The sequence below is a fragment of the Budorcas taxicolor genome, chromosome 1, assembly GCF_023091745.1.
Source record: "Budorcas taxicolor isolate Tak-1 chromosome 1, Takin1.1, whole genome shotgun sequence".
In the NCBI taxonomy this organism is placed as follows: Eukaryota; Metazoa; Chordata; class Mammalia; order Artiodactyla; family Bovidae; genus Budorcas; species Budorcas taxicolor.
In genome coordinates this window covers 34460651-34482623 of record NC_068910.1, presented here as the reverse complement: position 1 = coordinate 34482623, position 21973 = coordinate 34460651, and the positions used below count along the sequence as shown (strand labels likewise).

The following is a 21973-nucleotide window of genomic DNA, read 5'->3' as shown; positions in this document are numbered from 1 at the left end:
GATATGACAAAATCAACACATATTCAGTGGTTTTCTAGTGCTTTCATGTATATTCACAACTTAGAGCAGACTATAGGTGGAAATAGTTTTTAAACTATACTTGATTTCACATTCATAGGTTCATATTAATTTTGTATCCTTCATTTCAGTATGTCATTTGACACAATGCATGAAATTAAAATGTCCCCTTATTGATAGAACAGAACATTACTTACCAATATTCATCCAATAAATGTGTAAAGGTGGCAGGCCTTTGGGAGGATTGCATGGAAGGACAATTGGATCACCTTCCTCCACTTCAAGAGGGTCAATTTTTTCTTTGGGAAATTTTGGAGTATCTGATATAAAAAATCATTTAAAGACACTGTTTAAAAATTTTAATCTTACAAGTAATGCTTAATGTTACAAGTATTATCTTAAAGCATTTTTCTTGTAGAAATTGGAACATTTTTAGTAAATTCAACACCCTAAATCTTCTTGTCTATGACCTGCAGAGGAAAATACTGTTAACAATCTGTGCTGCATCATTATACAACTTTAAAAATATTTCTGCATTCTGCAGAATATTTTTACAATATTCTGCATTGTAACTGGAGATAACAAATAATTTTGCTTTGACAGCAATAAGGCAACAATATGCTTGTGCACATTTCTCAGTGAAGAGGTATAAGCTCTGAGTCATAGGAGTTGCTTGTTTTAAGTTTTCAGAGATTTGGTGTCATTTTTCTCCAAACGTTGTGATTTATTTTTAGGCAAATATTTATTTTCTGTCTTTTGCTTTATTCTGAAGCCCTTGAATGTGACTGGCAAATATTTCATTCAGATCATAGTCAAACAAAATACACAATTCAAAGCCCACATGGGGAAAAAATGGTATGAATACAATGAAAAGCCAAACATGACCACTAGAAGTTGCAAAGAGAGCCATCCACATTGGAATCACTCCCAGTAAACAAAATTTTAAGTGAAATGAAATGGATGTAGGACAGGAGACTTTGCAGTATTTGAAAATATTGTTTCTTTCTCATGCTGGAATCAATTTCCTAAAAAGGTCAATGCAATTACTGAGAATGTAAGTCACAACAGTGCAGAATTTGAAATAGAACACTGAAGTTTGATATTTTACGAAGTTATTTATAAAAGTTTTAAGAATATTCAAAATATATTCCACCTCAACATTCCTTGTACATCTGCACTATAGAATTACTTAGGGTTTGATAGATGAGAAAAGTCTTATATGAGGTATTTATAGCCTTCCTGACCTGGTGGAATTTATTAGCAGTTTTCCATCTCTATATTTCATTCTTAAAATATGGCTCACAAAAGATTACTATTATTCCTGAGAGTCTAAAAATAGATTCATTTACTGTCAATTTTCCTCTTGAGAAGCTTTGTGCCCTTCCCTTGCTCCTCACCCCCACCCCCTACTGTAACTCCTCAGTGATTGAGGGAACTGGCTGACATTTCTTATCGATGCACTAGCTACAGTGAATGGCTTTTTGTCTAAATTCAAGGACCTTTCACAGCTTAACATCGCAGGGGGCAGTGTCTTTATTACACTGCCTTTGCCAGTTCAAAAGACAGGTGCTGGCACGTGACAGTCCTCAGTGGATTCCCTCGCAGTCTACTCATTCTAAAATTTCTCCTGGCAAGTCTGGAAATAAAATTTGAGATAGGAACCATCTTGGACACGAATTTGGTATATTTTCTGCAAAATGATTTGTATAACATTTGGTGTCAGTCAAAGCTAGGGCTTGACAGATATGAGTTTGAGCAAGCTCCGGGAGTTGGTGTTGGACAGGGAAGCCTGGCGCACTGCAGTCCATGGCGTTGCAAAGAGTCGGACACGACTGAGTGACTGAACTGAACTGAACCATCTTAGAATCATGCTTTTGCTCTAGGTAGAATGAAACTTCCAACAAAAGACAGAAGAACATCTGAATATATCCCCTACATGTACCTTGTTGATAAATTATCAATACCACCTATTTGGTAAAGCCTTAGCTTTGACTGACAGCAAATGTTAAACAAGTCATTTTGCAGAAATATACCTTATGCAAGTAAAGTGCAGTAACTTACAGAACTAGTATGTACCCTAAGCTCCAAATTCAAATCACTTGTTTAGTGAAACTCGCTCTAACTAAAGCTCAGTATTTATTGTTATTGAAGTTAGCAGTGTTGTTTGGTAGTTATTGAATCTATTTATAGATCTCCTTATACTCAGATAATAGAAGCAAAAGAGGAAGGGAAACAGATTAGGAAATGAAAGACGCATGTAATCCTGTTTTGTAACTAGCAAACTTTACAGTGCCAAATATGAATACACAATTCCCTGGGTGGTATCTAATGTAAAGTCGCTAATTAAGTTGTATAAAGCCCTAATTGGAGAGCTGTCTCTTTATAAAAAATTTAATAATTCAAACAGATAGTATCGCCAGTGAAGCACTATCATCCTTGCATTAATTAAATCTAGATTATAAAATTCTAATTACATAAGTGTAACTATGTTACTCAACTGGCTTCCAAGGCATTCATAATAAAAAAGATAAAATAAGATTTAGAAGTCTACCAAAGCCTTTATCACATACCATAAATCTGGTACAGCTGTAACCAAAGAGTGAAATTAATACCTGGAAACCGGGAAGAATATTTATATATTTAATAATTTAATGCCCGAGAATAAACACTGTAAAGGATATAAATTTGTCAGGGTTTTTTTAGATCTTACTCTTTGACTTTCAAACTATATTGTAAATTTGATGCAAAGCAAAAAAGTGAATATTTTAACATCCACAAATAAATGTGAAATTTAATTATAACAACTGCAAGCATGACATCTACCTCAATTCAATTTAAAAAATGACTATTTAACTCCAACCAATGACTTTTGCTAACTGTATTTCTCTGGTGATAAACATTAGCATTGTTGAGTTTGGACAGATGCAGTACTTTAAAAACATGAATTGTAAACAGTCATTTTTCTTTTGTATGAGGCAACTATACCGCTGGAGCTCACCAACACACTTCAAATGAGTGCTCTATTAATACCAAAAGCAAAATCACTTGATTGTGTATCACTTAATTGTGACTGGACTTGATCATGGAATGGTGTCTTTCCAAAGGGATCAGCATCCATGTCTACATTAGCCATCTGCCTAACTAGGATTTGAAGAATGTTTGGAATCCCATAATATCAAATCTAAATGAAGCCATAAACATTTAGTCCCTATCAGTCTACCTCATCAGAAAATCAAGCAAAGCATAGCACCCATCCCTTTACTACTTTTCAATAGGCTTCCACATTCATTATTCAGTGTAGCAGACAAACTTCTAGTAACAACTCGAAGGGCCCAATTCCTTAAAAACCCACCTAGCATGGAAAGCCTTTCGGAGAGACAAATTAGCTACATGCTAGCAATGGCACCCCACTCCAGTACTCTTGCCTGGAAAATCCCATGGATGGAGGAGCCTGGTAGGCTGCTGTCCATGGGATCGCGAAGAGTCAGACACGACTGAGCGACTTCACTTTCACTTTTCATTTGGAGAAGGAAATGGCAACCCACTCCAGTGTTCTTGCCTGGAGAATCCCAGGGACGAGGGAGCCTGGTGGGCTGCTGTCTATGGGGTTGCACAGAGTCAGACATGACTGAAGCGACTTATCAGCAGCAGTCTTCTTATTGAAGCTATCAACACACAGCAAACCTGCAAATACAAAATCTCTAGGGGCTCTATACTTGAGGTACTGACAATTAATTTTGAAACTCATCATCTTAACTCATTCAACTAATATACTAAAAAAAATAACATCTTTATATTTGAAATATAGCAGACTTCTGAAAAACAATTTTTTTATCTACAGACTAGCCTATAAATGGCTCTGGCCTGGACACTAAAACTAACTGGCTATTTTGCTTCAGACCACTATCCTTACTTTCTATGCCCCCTTTTTACTTTTCTCTGGTATCTTAGAATCCTTTCAATTCATCTCTCTGCCACTGCTGCTAAGTCGCTTCAGTCGTGTCCGACTCTGTGCAACCCCATAGACAGCAGCCCACCAGGCTCCCCCATCCCTGGGATTCTCCAGGCAAGAACACTGGAGTGGGTTGCCATTTCTTTCTCCAATGCATGAAAGCGAAAAGTGAAAGTTAAGTCGCTTAGTCGTGCCCGACTCTTCACAACCCCATGGACTTCATTTCTCTGGTCTCCTCAAAAGCCTCCCTCAGAGGCTTTTCTTAAGGACAAGTTGCACAGTCCCACATGGAAACCAACAGTAAAGAACTGGTAATGAAATGTCCTCAGAGAAATTTAATGAAATACAAGTAATGCTGACTAATCACGTCAATGAAAAGGTACTGGTGACTTAACCATTACCAAGTTACATTACCTACATATTATCTTTATGTTACCTACAGAGTATCTTTTCTCTGATACCCAAAGAATAAAATCAAGTCTCCCTATATTCTCTCTCTCTCTCTGAGTCTGATAACCTATTGCCAAGGTTATTTTCAACAAAGAAGGATAATGCTTTTTAGCTCATCCAGAGGATGTGTTAACAGAATAATCAAAGCATAGGCAACACTGTGTAGCACTGGATATAAACGTGTGTTCTGGAGCCAGCTGCTTAGGGCTGAATCCTGGCTTCATCCCTTACTATGTGACCTGAACCTATTACTTAATGTGTTTCAGTTTCTTCATTCATAAAATGAAATTCGACATGATACCTAATTCATTGATTTGTGGCAAAGTTTAAATAAACTATTTCATATGAATCAATTAACATAGTGTCGGGCACTTAAAAATCACTCAATATGGTGGCTCTTATTCAAATATTTTCACTTTACATGGTAAACCCAGCCACATTGTATAGAGATGGGCAAAGGGACAAAGGGCTTTCCTTTGCTATTGTTTTTGATCTTTATGTAGCCTATATCACAACAACTTCTACATTTCATTCAACTATTTGGAATTAACTTTATCAAAGAAAGTAGGGAGGGTGCCTGAGGGATGAAAGACTGTATCTTATAGAGAATCTATGGTTTGTTTAATGAATTATTCTGTCCCCTTTCCTATGCCAAAGAGCTTTATCTATTTTGACTTCTCACTTTGTTTACAGGACTGGCCTGGGGAGCTTTTGAGTGCCTTCCATTTCCCTTGAATGTGCTCAGCAAATTGCTGACAGTCTGGCATCATTATCAAGAATGCAAGCCACTGAGCTCACATGCTGTATCACCCTGAACTCCAGTTTCTGTCTGCAAAGAGATTTAATTGATTCCCATTTCCTGTAGAGTACCCTATTAACCCACTTAAAAGTACAGAGAAATAGCACTGCCTTTCAGTCTATGAACTGGTAATGAATTCACACTAAGGAAGGACGACCAATGCATTCCATTTCATTCTAGTCATGCACATACTGGGACACGTGAGAGCAAAATCCTCAGCTTTAATTAAACCTTTAAAACTCTGAGTTGCACTCTCTCCTGAACAAATTGATCCTCCTACGGTCAGTCTGCATATATTAGTAGAAGAAATTAGCGTATACCACTGGACCCCTACTTTTGCTATTCTACCCTTCCCAAATTAGAGCAGTAAATAGCCAAGATATGTTTTAAGGAAACTGACCTGAGGAATTCATACAAATGTAGAAACCCAGCACACTAGAAATTCTAGTTAGTTTCTATGAAACCAACATACAGATGATTTCACCCCTAAACCTGCTATTCCTTGCATTACTTTACAAGTAATGTATACTGCATTTTTACCTTTATTCATTCTTTTAATCTTTAGCCAGTAAATCAATCACTGATAAGAATTCACACAGCATTTATAAGACAATATAGAGAATGAAGAATAGGACAGGATGATATCATTCTCGCCTTTAATATCCTGATTAATATATTTGACAGTCAAAGTCTCTTCCAAACAACAAAAAATGCTTTTAAAATTCCACAGAAATTACACATGGATATTCCTAACATTACTGATTATTACTAATTTTTTTTATAATAGTCAAAGTTAGAAACAATCCAAATGGACATCAACTGGTGAATGGATAAACAAAATGTGGTATATCTGTATCATTATTATATGAATATTATTCAGCAATAAAAATGAACAAACTACTGATTTATCCTAGAACATGACTGAATCACAAAAATCAGGCTAAGTGGAAAGAAGCTAGATGGAAAAGATCACATATTGTATGATTTCATTTGCATGAAATATTCAGAAAAAAACATTTCTAGAGGCAAGCGTCAGACTGGCGACCACCTGGGCGTGGGGACAGAGAGCGCCTAATCTTTCAGGGATGAGGGAAATGCTCTAATACTGGCTTCTAATGATAGTTGAACTGAAAATTTTTATGATAAAAGAAACCACTGTGTACATAAGCTGGTAAAATTTATGATGTATAAATAATACACAGAATCTATAAGAAAAATTAGTATAGGCTAAAGTTATGACCAACCTAGATAGAATATTAAAAAGCAGAGACATTACTTTGCCAACAAAAGTCCATCCAGTCAAAGCTATGCTTTTTCCAGTGTTCATATATGGATGTGAGAGTTGGACTGTGAAGAAAGCTGAGCGCTGAAGAATTGATGGTTTTGAACTGTGGTGTTGGAGAAGACTCTTGAGAGTCCCTTGGACTGCAAGGAGATCCAACCAGTCTATCCTAAAGGAAATCTGTCCTGAATATTCATTGGAAGGACTGATGCTGAAGCTGAAACGCCAATACTTTGGCCACCTCATGCAAAGAGTTGACTCATTGGAAAAGACCCTGATGCTGGGAGGGATTGGGGGCAGGAGGAGAAGGGGACGACCGAGGATGAGATGGCTGGATGGCATCACCGACTCAATGGACGTTGAGTTTGAGTGAACTCCGGAAGTTGGATGGACAAGGAGGCCTGGGATGCTGCGATTCATGGGGTCGCAGAGAGTCGGACACGACTGAGCGACTGAACTGAACTGAAGATAGACTAAGAATGTTAAGTGGAGAAGGCTGATCTGCGCTCTCAGGATAAATAAAACTGAACAGCCAAAACAGAATTATTTACAGCCTCATTCTAATTTCACTGATAACTGTCATAATGAAGGCAAGAAAATAGCTTACCTTCTCTCCAGACTCAGTGACCACACCCACAGGATTTAGGTTTCTTGGGTACAGTCTTTCTTTTGTTCATTGTTGTATCTCAAATTACTAGAAAAGTGTCTGACACATGAAGGGAGTTTAATGAAGATCTGTTGAATAATTCACGGCCTATCTTACCATGCCATATCTTGGAAAATCCATTCAGCTGAATGATTTTCTCCATATTTGAAAACAGTACATTGTATTTGGTTGTTTTATTTTTTCTTTTACTCTCTTTTCCTGGCAAAGTCAACTGCAATTTTGTTAAGTGAGCTTGCTCAGTCGTGTCCTACTCTTTGCAACCCCATGGACTGTAGCCCACCAGGCTCTTTCATCCATGGGATTCTCCAGGCAAGAATACTAGAGTGGGTTGCCATTTCCTTCTCCAGGGGAACTTCCCGACCCATGGATCGAATCCAGGTCTCCTGCATTGCGGGCAGGCACTTTACCCACTGAACCACCGGGGTAGATAACTAAACAGAGTGTATAAATTTTTCTGTCTGTAAGGGGTAATGACCAGATTTTCAGCTACTGTACCTATGTCCAAACTTAGAATCTAGCCTTTAGGTTTGTTTTAAAGAAAAGTTTAAGAAATGAGAGGTAAAACTCTAAAGTTTTACAAACTTTAAAACTCATATCACTCTCATATCATATCAGAGTGTAATATAAATGAAGAATCAATTCTCTACACCTTAAGAGAAGAACCAATTGATAAAACCTGTAGGAAGCCTTTAATGGTCTCTGATTTATAAACCCCTAAGAATTGGGCTGATGGTCCTATTCAACATATAAATAATTGCAGAAAGGTGTTAGATGATGAAGTAATTTTAGGAGGAGCTGGAAATGATGCATGAGAAACCTAATTTACTTTCCTCTTTTCTACAGCAGCAGAAAAAAATGGCACAATTATCCACAACACAGCTCAGATTCAACTCTCATCTCTTAATTACAATACTAGCCAATTCTGGCCAGAATTACCCTTACATTTTTCATGCCTTCACTTGGTCTGCTTTGATAATGACAGAGAACATTTTCTTTTCAAAATCCTTTAATTGCAGAACCTTATACTAAAATGTGCCATTTCTCTGCTATAGGTCTAGCAACTGCCTGTTCCTTTGTGTCTCCATAGCAACCACTAGAATTCAGGTTAGGGATCACCCTAATGCCTTGTCTTGTACAACAGATTTTTTTATATCTTCCTTTCCTCTCCCTCTGTCTCCTACTTCCTCATCTTATTTGTTAATTATATTATGTACTTATTATACTTATTATATACATATTTATATTATACACTACATTATAGTTTATAATAATATAATCTATAATATAGAATGATAACTATAGCTGTATAGTTAGTTATCTCTATATGATTTTATGATTCTCGATTACAATTTTCTGACCCAGAATTCAAGAACATTCCCTCCCGTCATTTTAAACCCAAACTCCAGAGGCAAATTTTCAAGTCTGTACGTCACTACTGTGCCCACTACTATGCTCTAACATCACACTTAATAATTCAGTATGTCTAAGACAAATCAGTATGCCACATACTAATTAACTTTGTATATATAAAGACCGCATAAAATAAATGTAAAGAATAAAAAGAAAGAAATGCCACACTCTTGACCCATCACCCATCGTAAGAGAAACATAAAAGCACCGTCACCTTTCTATTTGGTGTAGATCCTACCTGTTCCACATCCCGTTAGAGGTAACTACCATCCTAAAGTTTGTTTTCATCCTTCTCTTTAATGTTCTGCAGTATGATTTTACCATATGAAATTATAATCCTAAACAATATTGTATTCATTTTAACATATACTGACCTTACGTAAATGAAGTCACATTTATGTTTCTTTTAGAGATTTGCTTTCATTGTTCAACACATCTCTAAGGTTCATCAGTCTTCACTGCTAAGTAATTTTTGTATGAATATGCCACAATTATTTCATTATATCGCAAATGAACTTGTGTTTTTGTTCAGTATATTTCTAAAACACAAACAATGCTGCCACAGCTATTCCTGGTGCTCATAGGTAAGGGGCACGTGCACATGAGCAAAGAGGAATTTCTGGGTCACTGGAGAGAGTATCTTTAACTAAGTAGGCAGCAACCAATATCCTCCACAGTCCAAGCAGTAAACTGGACTCTCCACAGTGGATACCTGTTATGCCGGCCGCAAAGTCCCACCTAAAACTGCTACTTTCAGACTCTGTTGTATTTCCCAATTTTGCAGGAATCAAATGCTTGTATTATTTACGTTACCATAGATCTATTTCTGATTACTAATTATATTAAGCACATTTTTATATTTGTATTGGCCATTGCAGTCTGAGGTGTAAGTTTAAATCTTTTGCCACTTCCTTTTTTGCTCTTTACTTGGTGGTGGTGGTTTAGTCGCTAAGTTGTGTCTGACTCTTTGCGACCCCATGGATGATAGCCTGCCAGGCTTCTCTGTCCATGTGATTCTCCAGACAAGACTACTGGACTGGGTTGCCATTTCCTTCTCCAATTTCAGTTCAGTCGCTCAGTCGTGTCTGAGTCTTTGCAATCCCATCAACTGTAGCACGCCAGGCCTCCCTGTCCATCACCAACTCCCAGAGTCCACCCAAACCCATGTCCATTGAGTTGGTGACGCCATCCAACTCATCCTCTGTCATCCCCTTCTCCTCCTGCCCTCAATCTTTCCCAGCATCAGGGTCTTTTCTCCAACTTAGAGATCTGTAAAATTATTTATAAATACATTAATATCATCTTCAGTTATATTCATTGGTAATGCTTTTTCTGGATTTTTTAAAAATACCCATTTCTCAACTGTATTTTGGACATATTTACTTTATAGCTTACGTATCATCAAATACTGAAAAACACTCTGCAGTTTCAGGTATAATGTTCTAAACATGCTGATTAGCTAGAGTTTGTGATTGGGTTCTTTAAATCCTTCATGTGCTTTTCTAATGTTTCCTCTGCTTGAGCTCCCAAATAATGAAACACACATGTGAACATCTTTCATCACTATGGTAGATTTGTCTATTTCTCCTTGTACTTCTATTTCTTCTCCATACACCTTCATATTACATATGCCTGGTACATTCATCTCCAGGGAGCCTTTATAAAATAGTCTATTCTGATTGATATTAATAGAGCCATATGTACTTTTCTTTTGAACAGCATTTATTTAAGATATCTATTTATCTATTAAAAAGATGGAACATCTTTTCCCCCTTTTAGTTTCAACAATTCTATCTGCTCATGCTTTAGATGTGTAATGTGGTAAATAGCTTATAACTTTTTAAATTTTGGAGCTTTTAGTTTACTTTCATCTTTAATTAATGATATGTTTAGATTTATTTCTATAGTTTTTTTCCTCTCCTTTCTTGCCTTTTTCTTTTTCTTCTTGATACCAGAGTTTCATAATCACTCATATTTTGTTCTATATGTATCCTGTAACTGTTCTATACATTGTAAGACATATACTTGTTAAGATTTTAAATTTGAGTTATAGTCTCTCCTCTAGAACAATACAGAAAACTTAAAAAAATTTAAACCCAGTTTCCTGTTCCAGCTTCAAGGATGACACACATGTTTTTCATTATTTGTTCTCCTCAGGTTTGTGTACATTCTACTCCCCCAGAAAGGTCTAGAACTCCGCAGGAAGTAACTGCAAAATAGAACCTCTCGGCAGTTTTATATCCAAGAATTTTTCCTTCAAAGCCTTTGGTTAGAATCAAGTAATGTTGGATACCTTAACATTCAGGAAAATAAATGACCAAATGTGAAAGTCAGTCATCAGAGATCCCATGCCACAGAGATCAGATCTGGTAATAAAGAAGTTGCTTACTCTTGGGGATAATTATTGATAAATAACAGCTTTAATGGTAAGGGAACTTGTAATTTCCCATGGTTATGATCTATGGAAGATATTACTAACATATACTAATATTACTGGGCACTCATACTGAGGTTAGGTGGGGCTATGCCATTTGTTTTGCCCCACCTAACAAGGTGAGTAGAAGCTGCCTGTGTAACTTCTTGTGGGAAGCAGTGTTCTATACCCCCACTTTCTGACCCAGATGGTACAAGTTTCACATGGTGCAGAGATAGGATGATGGTATATCCATCAGTTAGGATCTCTGAAAATCTACATGGAGAACAGTTGCTCTGAAGAGCTGCCAGAACTACAGCAAACTGCCTCATCAAGGAACAATCCTGTATTAACACAAGGGCTTGGGGATTACTTGTGACTGCAGCATAACACAGCCAAATCTAACTATTTAACTTCATTGGATGAAGCAAAACAAATACTATTTTTTCTCATGTTACATGTATTATTAGTGAAACACAGCGAAAGTATGTTGCTGTCAAGGTCATCAACTTCTAAATATCAAAACCTGGAAGATAATTTCCCTTATAAATAAAATATAAAGCAATTATAAGCTGATTAAATTAATAATCTTATTTCATTGCAGCCTAGTAGAACTCCTACTAAACTTCACTAAAATATTAAATGAAATCTCCTCTGTAATACTTACTGTTGCTGCTGCTGTTTAGATGCTAAGTTGTGTATGACTCTTTTGCAACCCCATGGACTGTAGCCCAGCCAGATTCCTCTCTCCATGGAATTCTCCAGGCAAGAATACTGGAGTGGGTTGCCATTTCCTTCTCTAGGGGATCTTCCCCAACCAGGGATTGAACCCATGTCTCCTGCAGTGGCAAGCAGATTCTTTACCACTGAACCACCTGGGAAGCACTGAAATACTTACTAGGAACTATAAACTCGATTTCTTCTGACATGGCAATCCCCAGCTTATTAGAAGCAAAGCAGCGGTATTTTCCTTGAAAGTGAGATATGTGCCCATCATTTGGTATCCTGAAAGTCCCCCCATTGTTAGATACAATTATCCGAGGGTCAGAGAGATTAAAAGGCTTGTCATCCTTATTCCACAAGAATCTGTAAGACAAAACTAAAGTTAGCAACCCTGAAAAAAATCATAACTTATTTACAAATAAATATACAGAAATAAAACCGAGACATTTTAAAATAAAAAGTATATATATATATATACATCTATTTAACTGAATATAACAATACAAAAATGTATCTAAAATAATCTGAGAAATCTTATAAACTGCTATAGACTTAATTGTTTATGTCTCCCTAAAATACCTATGTTGAAGTCTATTTCCCAATATATTGTAATAGTATTTGAGGGTAGGGCCTTGGAGAGGTGATTATGTCATGCCCATGCTTGCTCCCTTCTGCCATGTGAGGTTACAAGAAGATGACTGGCTGTGAACAGCAAGCAGGTCATCACCAGACACCAAAGCTGCCGGTGATACTAAATCTGTCAGTGACTTGGTCTTGGTCTTCTCACCACCAGAGCTGTGACAAATATGTGTCTGTTGTTTAAGCCATTCAGTCCATGACATTTTTATTGTAGCAGCCAGAACTGACTGAGACATAAGCCATGAAAAAGCTGTCACAATTGGAAGGGGAAAAAAAGGTAGGTTTCATTTTGTTCTTTTAAAATTAAAGATATATTTTAAAACTTATCCAATTGAAAAGATAATGTAGGATCTTTACTAATATTTCAGACATTACAGTATTTGGAGACTAAAAAATATAAATATACAATATGTCCATGTATGTGTGTGTGTGTGTATATTTGAGAAGAGCTCACTCAAAATTCAAAAACACACAAAGCAATTATTATCAAATTGGGTTATATAGTCTATCACTATTTTTAGACATATTTGTAACATAATTGAGACCACAGTGAATATATAATTTTTCCATTTAAGTTTTTCCAATTATTGCAATTCTCTAAAGATAATTTTATGACTACATTATCTTCTGTCTTATGGCTCCTAATTAATTTATCTAACCATTTTCACTTTTTCTCTTTTATGAACAATATTGTTACAAAAACTCTACATATTTATTTTGGGTGGTAATTTTACAAATATTTTATTATGGTAATTCCTTAAAAGTCAGATTGATAAACCCATAATATAAAAAATATTTCATCATTTTTGATAAGCACTGAAGAATTATATTCCAGAAAAAACACAGACAATTCCCACTCCCATATGTAACAGTATCCATTCTATGACATGGTTATAAAAAGTTTTTTTTTGTTGTTTTTAATCTTTAAAAATCTAATAGATATATAGTGACTTTCCAATTAGATTTTATTTTATATGTTAATAATGCACACCAATTTGAATACGCTCCAGGAACACAGTCTGACGCTTGTTCAAAAAGAATAGCAAAATCTTATGAGACACAATTTTCTTAGGAGCATGCCTGTCTCCTGACAACTTCTCTTACTTCTTTTCTCTCTGCATCTTTCATATCTTTTTGGTTTTAGGTGCAAATAACATATAGAATCTTTTCTTTAAAATTCTAATACCTTGACTAGGATAACTCTGTATATTCAAAATGAAACACTTCCAATTTGTGCCATGCTGCATCTTTTCATTCATTCAAGGTTTCTCTAAACCTGCTACCCAGTATACATGCTACATAATTGATGCTACGTAGTTTTTGCTATCACTTTCAGTGATATTGCTGTTACTAACAAATGGAATTTCTGGATTTGTTCCTTTTACTATCATGATGGGATTTTTTTCCTTTCTTGTTTTCTAATTATTTTCTGTTTTATATAATAAGGTATTTAACTATACCTTTAAAAAAAGAAAAATTGACTACTTATTTCATATGTATAAAATTTTATTTTTGTCCATTGAATTTTATTGAGTTTTCAGATAGAATATCAATTATCTAATAAAGATAATAATAATGTAGTATTAAATATTCTTTCCATATCTAGAGTCAATAAAAAATTCTTTTTTTTTTCTTTAATTTTAAAATCTTTAATTCTTGCATGTGTTCCCAAACATGAACCCCCCTCCCACCTCCCTCCCCATAACATCTCTGTGGGTCATCCGCATGCACCAGCCCCAAGCATGCGGTATCCTGCGTCAGACATAGACTGGCGATTCAATTCTTACATGATAGTATACATGATAGAATGCCATTTAGGATTCGGCGCTCTCTCATTAAAAAATTCTTACATAACTATATTAGATATTACTTGAGAAGAATAAATATTGCTAATAGCAGGTACTCTATTCATGATTCTGAATTAGTAGTTCATAATTAAACTTGATACTGGATATTGCCATGATAAATATAACTCATCATTAATCATCTCCCATGATTATATGGTGTATCTCTTGATATAATCAAGTTAACCAATATTTATATATAATAATATTGATTGATCCATATTTGCAGTGATTAATACATTCTCCTTTATTCCATTATAATTTATCCATATTCACATATTTGAATTATATTATAGTTGGTAAAAGACAGAAAAATGACAATTAAGAATGCGAATGATTCACTAATAATTTTTAAAATATCAAATTATCAGGCAATAAAAATGTTATTCACAAAACAATTTAAAATAATTAATTTCCATTCTTTCATCTTTAATGGATGTAAAATGATCAGGTAAGTCAGTGAAAGTCTGTAGGTTTGCTTATCATTCTAGAATCATTTAGAACTTTAAAATCTTGAATTCTCTTCATATCTTTTCCTCTTTAATTTCAGTACTCACACAGTTCTTTCTCGCCAAACTAGTAGGTACTTAGAAAAAACTTTTAGAGATTATAATTACCTATAGTAACAATTTTTCATTAATAATAAAATACTAGATAAAATATACCATGTCATTTTTATTTTGCCATCTGAGTTAACACCTTTATAACAAAGTTAAAAATATTAAGTAGCAACCTATTCACTGAATATATGTGTCACAATTAAGACATGCAATAATATGCATAGAATAACATTTATGAATATATTAACTTTCATTTAATAAATGCCACCTTTCAATAAATAGAATAAAGTATTTTCTGTTATCTATCTAGCTGGTTCACTCATAAATAATCGGTGCATGTTTCCACAATGCCAAAGCCTATGCTAAATATTTAACATAAGATGATTTATGATAAAAAATAATTTTAGCTGGCAAAAGAACATGCATAAAATAACCAAGCTTTGTTTTTATAGACATAGCTATCATTCACTTGGAAAATTTTACTTTCAATAATGTGTAGATTTAAGTGACTTAGCAGTTTAGCAAGCTTATAAAGATTAGAATAAAATTCAGTATTAAGGATTGTATAATTTTAAACAACTACTTAGTTTGAAAAAAATACTCACTTTGGTTCTGGATTTCCTTTAGCTACACATTCAATTTGAAAATACTCATCAAAAGGAAAGGCAACTTGCACCGTTGACTGCTTCACGATTGTTGGAACCTGTTGAACTAAATATTAAAATAAGTATTTAAATAATGTGCTCTCCAAAAACTGGTTGAAGTTAGTTTAGCTACAACAAAAATAATTTCAACACACTTTCTATATTAGTAAGTATAACCAGAGAACAAATCTGACTTCCTCTTTGCAAAATGTAGTTAGCTCTAGGGAATATACTTCACTGCATCATTTATGTTGTCATATTTTTTATAAACCCACAATCATGTAACAATGTAATTTTAAAACATCCAACTTATATTGGCATTTCATCTATGTTGATGTGTTTATGCATTTTTACTTGGTTTGGTCATTGACAATTGACAATGTTTGGTCACTGACCATATTTGATAACTTACCTAGTAATTTTATTTTTGGAAATTAGACTATTTCTTCATTCCTTAAGTATCTAGATTTTTCCTTTATTGAAATAGTTACCTGTGATAAATTTCTAGGCATGGATACTAATGGTAATGACCCTGGATAAATATAAACATGTCTAAGAGGATATATACCACAAACAACCTATGAGTATAGCGGTTTCCCACAGTCATGCCATGAATGAATAACAGCGTTTTAAAATGATGAAACATTTTGCTAATTATTACCAAAAAATAACCCCCTCCACTTTAATTTCCACTTATTGATTTTGTTATATTTCCCCTGAGCTTGATTTTCATTTGTCACTTCCAATTTATAAATTTTAAAATATATTTTGCCATCTTGGGAACTTGAGGGTATTTTCCTCCTTATAGAATTTAACACTAATGATCGTTAGGACGAAAATGATAGCTAATATATAATAGTTTATTTATAGAGGATTCCTCAAATTCAGATATTCCTTTATCATGTGATGATTTTTTTTTTCATTTTGACATGTTAAATACCTTCCAGACAAATTTAAAAATTAGAGGATAGCTTTGTATCTCACCAATTCAGGCAGAGGGATGGCATTTCTGAGAATTATGACCATAAAATAAACATCCTAATGCTGAAGTTTCAAGCTTGGATTAAGTTTTAAAACAGGACACCAATCATGATATACGTTAAAAATCTGTCATAGAGCATTCAATAGCTTTCAAAGGAAGAAACTACAATTTTAGTACATTTGTAACAAGCTCTGTAAGAAAACAGGATTGAATTCCTAAGAAAGTATAAATGGTTCAGTAGCTGAAATTTGACTTTGGCAAATAGGCTCTGAGAAAGCATTTTCTGTGTGACACACACGGTGGTATTCCACAGTGGCTACAAAGAGGCCCAAAACCCTGTGACCCTAAGCCAGGCCCAGAGCCACACTCTACTTTTCCCATTTGTAAAATTAGAGACTCAAGCCAAGTAAACAGACTTTTTGGTCATTGGATCCCTTTGCATTCTTAAATATTATATCTTCAAGTGGTTTTGTAATGGTAGGTTGTATTTAACAATATTTACCATATTAGAATTAAAAGTGAAAAATATTCTAAATATTTATTCACTTAAAACCATCCTATTATTCATTAAACAACATTTTATCAAAAATACCGAATGTAGTTAGAAAAGTGGCACTGTTTTACATTATTACAAATCTCTAATATCTTAAGGGACAACGGCTGGATTCTATCTACCTCTGTATTCCATATGTTGTTTTGTTGCAATAAATGAAGAAGAGCCAACCTTACATAGATGTGTACCTAAAAAAAGGCTGAGATATTTTATAGTTCTTTCTGATTTTTGTGGGCCTCCCTTGTGGCTCGGCTGGTAAAGAATCCGCCTGCAATGCAGGAAACTGGGGTTCAATCCCTGAGTTGGGAAGATCCCATAGAGAAGGGAAAGGTTACCCACTCCAGTATTCTGGCCTGGAGAATTCCACAGACTACATTCCATAGGACCTCAGAGTCAGACATGACTGAGCGACTTTCAGTTTCTGATTTCTGTGGGCACTGTTTTTGGATAGTACCCCCAAACTCACCAAGCATAATTTCTTAAAGGTTTCTTGCAATATGAAATCAGAAACCCTGTGGATATATTTTCATATTCTGTCATATTAAAATGTTTTATCCGTGGGTGCTTTTTAAATCATGCATGTTTTTGTGACATGTAATATTCATCTGGAAAAACTATCAGTTAACTGAGTTATATAAATCTTCCAAATACTGACACATGTCATTACACAATATTAAAATTTCACATTTGTTAATATCGCTGATCTTAGAAATGCCTTAAATGTGGAGATGCTGTCAGTCTCACAGTAGAGGATACAAGCTTTCCACAATTCTAATATGTGCCTAAACACTCATATTTTATCATTGACAATATATATTTTATCAGTTATTTCTGTTGAAGTGACAAGCTCCCATGGTTCATTTTGGGGAAAACATCCATCAAAGTAATCCATTTTTTCTATCAGTAAAAATGATATCTGGCTTGGCACTCACATAATGACACAATCAAGGAAGACAGACTGTCATAGTACTTCGTTACATAGCAGAATTATTTTATATTTATTTCCAAATTCATCCTACAGAATATTATGAAGAATGTACTCAAGGATGAAGATTTAATAAAATCAATAACACTTAACTGTTTCAACGAGGACAGTCTTAAGCAAAACTTTACTTTTTGGTGGTTTTTAAGATTTTTCGTTGTTGTTATTTTAGTGTAAGTATATGGTCCTGGGAATTCCATAAGTTTGGTGCCAATGCCTTGATCTATGCTGGGCAAGTGCCTGTTTAGCACCATTGCTTTTGCAACATCAGTGCATAGTGGAACATCAACATGGTGGAAAAGTAAAAAGTGACATCTTGGTATTATGAAACATTTGATCAATGGACTGCCTGAATAAATCTCTGTGACTCTGAGTGGTCCATGAATCACATTTTGAACACCAATGGCCAGCCTAGTTTAACAACTCAGCCATTTCCAATTCTAAAATTCTTTACTTTTGCCTAATGAATCTGATAATTGAATTTTACCAGTTTAGTGGCATTAGCCCAAGTTCAGGATTATCCAACTGGACATTTATAAACACTTTAATAACACGTGGAAAACATTCAAATCTTCACTGACATTTACTTGGTTCTGACTACCACCTCTTTCTGTGTAGAGCAGGTCTTGAGCATATTGCAAATTCCTATTATTTAAATGTTATTACAGTTATAACTGATGAGGAGTGATGCACAATAGCAACGGTCCCTAAGATATCAGCTAGTAACTTGTGAACAACTTGTTTATTAGAACATTATTCTTTGTTAAATTTGCTAAGGTTGTAAAGTCTCAGCCATAACTAATTATTCAGGGAATGAAGCTAATAACCTTTGGGTGTTTATAAGAATATATATTCTACATTATAAATCTTTTCCTCCATAATTAGGCCAATTACAGAGACACCAGACTCGTTGACATTCAAACTGAATACCTGCCTTACTTCATTTGCCAATGAGAGCTCTAGAGTACTGAAATAAATGGGTAATTTTCAGATGTGAAAACATGTCATTAATATTTTATAACAATTGTTGTCTAAGGACATTACAGCATGAAAATGCATAAGTAACTGAGACAACCAGAAATTTTAAAAAATGTGTCTTATGTACTAATACAAAATTTCCTATCACCACTAATGAACTAAATGAGAAAAGATGGAAAGAAAATGTATAGTCTCTGCTCAGAAATCTGAATCAGGAATCCCAGTACATCTTTGGCACTACTGGGAAGAAAATGTAATTATTAACCTCTTTTCCATAATGATTGCTAAGAACCTTGCTCTTAATTTGGCACTGCATATTCAAACCCAAAGAATCAACTAAAGATGTATCATTTCAGGTTTTTAACCAGTGTTTGTACATATAGGCCAATATATATGATGTGTACGCTAACAGATTTTCACTTTGAATAAAACAGAGCTTTAAATTTGTACATCTGTACAACAGGTCTGAGGTCAAGACTAATCCTTTGAAGTTTACATGATATGCAAAGAATATTTCCCATGCTAAGATTATAATGATCAACATATCTTATTTTATAACTCTCCAAATTAGATATAAAAGAAGACAGTAGGGAATCAATACTTGAACTGTATGGATAAAAATATGTAAATAATCCCAAGTGCTTATAAACAAGAGAAATTCTCCTAAACTGTACTTTAAATACTTGATACATTATTACATAAATTGTGTTTTCAGGTACACTATTTCTCAGCTTCTAGTTACTATAACTTGTTCAAGTTGATTTATAATGGTTAAAGATTTACATCCATTTTTACTGATACCAACATATGCTAAGACATATACCCCCAAAATGACTAACATTTTGATATGAATTCACTCCATAGAATGCTTTAAATTTGCAGAGGTATTATCATATTACACTTTTAGTTGTGTACTATGAAAATGCATTTTCAATATTTTTCTAATTATTTTCATTCCTGAATAGATAATTATTGTCAGAAACAATACAAAGTTCATTCAGTTCCTCTTTTGTCCTGATTGGTTGAATTCCATTAACTTCTGAGTCACAACTCTCTCTAAAATAAACTAATCAAACACATAAAAGAAATAACTGTTGCTAATATTGCAGATTACCTTACATGGTAAACTACCACCTGATCTATAGGTTATATTTCTTGCTATGTGCCAAGTTTGCCTACAAGTATAAAAGCCTGAGCTGCAAAATAATTAATTATAGCAAGCAGCCAAGTATAAGCCTTCTGAAAAATTTAAAAGGAGAACATGAATTCCATGTAAATTGCTATAAGACTGGTAGAAATATGGCAGAAAAATCACATGTTCAATATATAATTATTCAACTTGAAAATCAAAATGCAAATATGGACTTCCAAAGTAGATATTGAATATTGTCACTTTACCTGAAAGTGGTATATCAACAGCTGTTGAGAATTTTAACAGGAAGAAAATTAGAGATGTGATTAATCCTCTTCCACTTAACAATACCTCCATTGCTCTTCAGGAAGGAGGCAGCCCAGAAAGAATGAAAATTGTAATGTCTTTTCTTACTTTTGATCGGAAGCTGGTTACAAACAAACAAACCTGGAAACAAACAAACAAAACAGTAACACATACTCTAAGCTCATGTACTGTAAATGGTCAACAGAAGTTGAATATATTTTTCTGTTGGCAATAATTTCCTCTTTATCAACCTGTTCTCAAGTAACTGCATACAAATGTAAGTTTTTCCTCTTTGTATTTAAAATAAAGGACAGTTGATATGGTAAACCATAAACTACTCGCATAATTTTTTTTTTTGATCAGAGGAAATTTTACTTGGAATGTACTCTAGTACACTCTAATGAATGTCAGTGGCTTTGAGAGTAACTTCAGTTAGGTAATTTCTTTCAAAAGGTGACTCTTTTTCAATCTTTATTTTAAGCTTTTAACCTCATTTGAGTTGTTCACTGTCAGAAATTTAATATTTTATTTCCCTGGCAAAATAACTTTTCATGTTCAGAATTATCACACTAATAGAAAGTAAATAGCCGGATACAGGGAAAGGAATAAGGAAGAATGAATGGATAAGGACCAGCCACTACAACTAAAATTCATGAATCTAGACTTGCCTCAAGAAAACATAAGTGCATCAGTTAATTTCCACTTCAGCAGAAAGTTTATTCATTCCATGTTGACAGAAATATATTAAGGGTTAAAATATAAATTTCTCCTTACTTTCTTGATTTTGTTTTTATTCTGAAACATGATAATACATATTCAAACATTATTTATCATGTACTGTTTTATTATACTTTACTGTTCTATATTAATTTTATTGTATAATGTTTATATTATATATTATTATTTAATAGTTTATAATAATGTACTGTTTTATGATACCACTAGACCATTCAGGGATGACCTAAATAAAATCCCTTATGATTATACAGTGGAAGTGACAAATAGATTCAAGGGATAAGATTTGGTAGACAGACTACCTGAAGAACTATGGATGGAGGTTCTTGACACTGTACAGGAGGCAGTGACAAAGCCACCCCCAAGAAAGAGGAATGCAAAAAGGCAAAATGGTTGTCTGAGGAGGCCTTACAATAGCAGAGAAAAGAGGAGAAGTGAAAGGCAGAAGAGGAAAGGAAAGATATAAGCATTTGAATGCAGAGTTCCAAAGAATAGCAAGGAGAGATAAGAAAGCCTTCCTCAGGGATCAATGCAAAGAAATAGAGGAAAAAAATAAAATGTGAAAGACTAGAGATCTCTTTAAGAAAACTAGAGAGGTCAAGGGAACACTTCATGCAAAGATGGATACAACAAAGGACAGAAACAGTATGAACCTAACAGAAGCAGAAGACATTAAGAAAAGGTGGCAAAAAAAAGGTGGCAAGAATACACAGAAGAACTGTGCAAAAAAGATCTTCGTGACCCAGATAACCACAATGGTGTGATCACTCACCTAGAGCCAGACATCCTGGAATGTGAAGACAAGTGGGTCCTAGGAAGCATCACTATGAACAAAGCTAGTGATGGAATTCCAGTTGAGCTATTTCAAATCCTAAAAGATAATGCTGTGAAAGTGCTGCACTTG

General features: G+C 34.4%; 1 protein-coding gene across 1 annotated transcript in view; it reads right to left on the bottom strand.

Annotated features, from left to right (window-relative positions):
- Positions 1–20385, bottom strand: part of CHL1 (cell adhesion molecule L1 like) — a 91596-nt gene extending 71211 nt beyond the window's left edge. Inside the window, exons 1-4 of the mRNA XM_052645979.1 lie at positions 20295–20385; positions 15363–15468; positions 11890–12077; positions 216–338 (exon numbers count right to left, since the gene is read on the bottom strand). Of these exons, the coding sequence (XP_052501939.1) occupies positions 216–338; positions 11890–12077; positions 15363–15468; positions 20295–20385 (508 nt within the window). The remainder of the gene's footprint in view (positions 1–215; positions 339–11889; positions 12078–15362; positions 15469–20294) is intronic.
- Positions 20386–21973: the final 1588 nt, after the last annotated feature.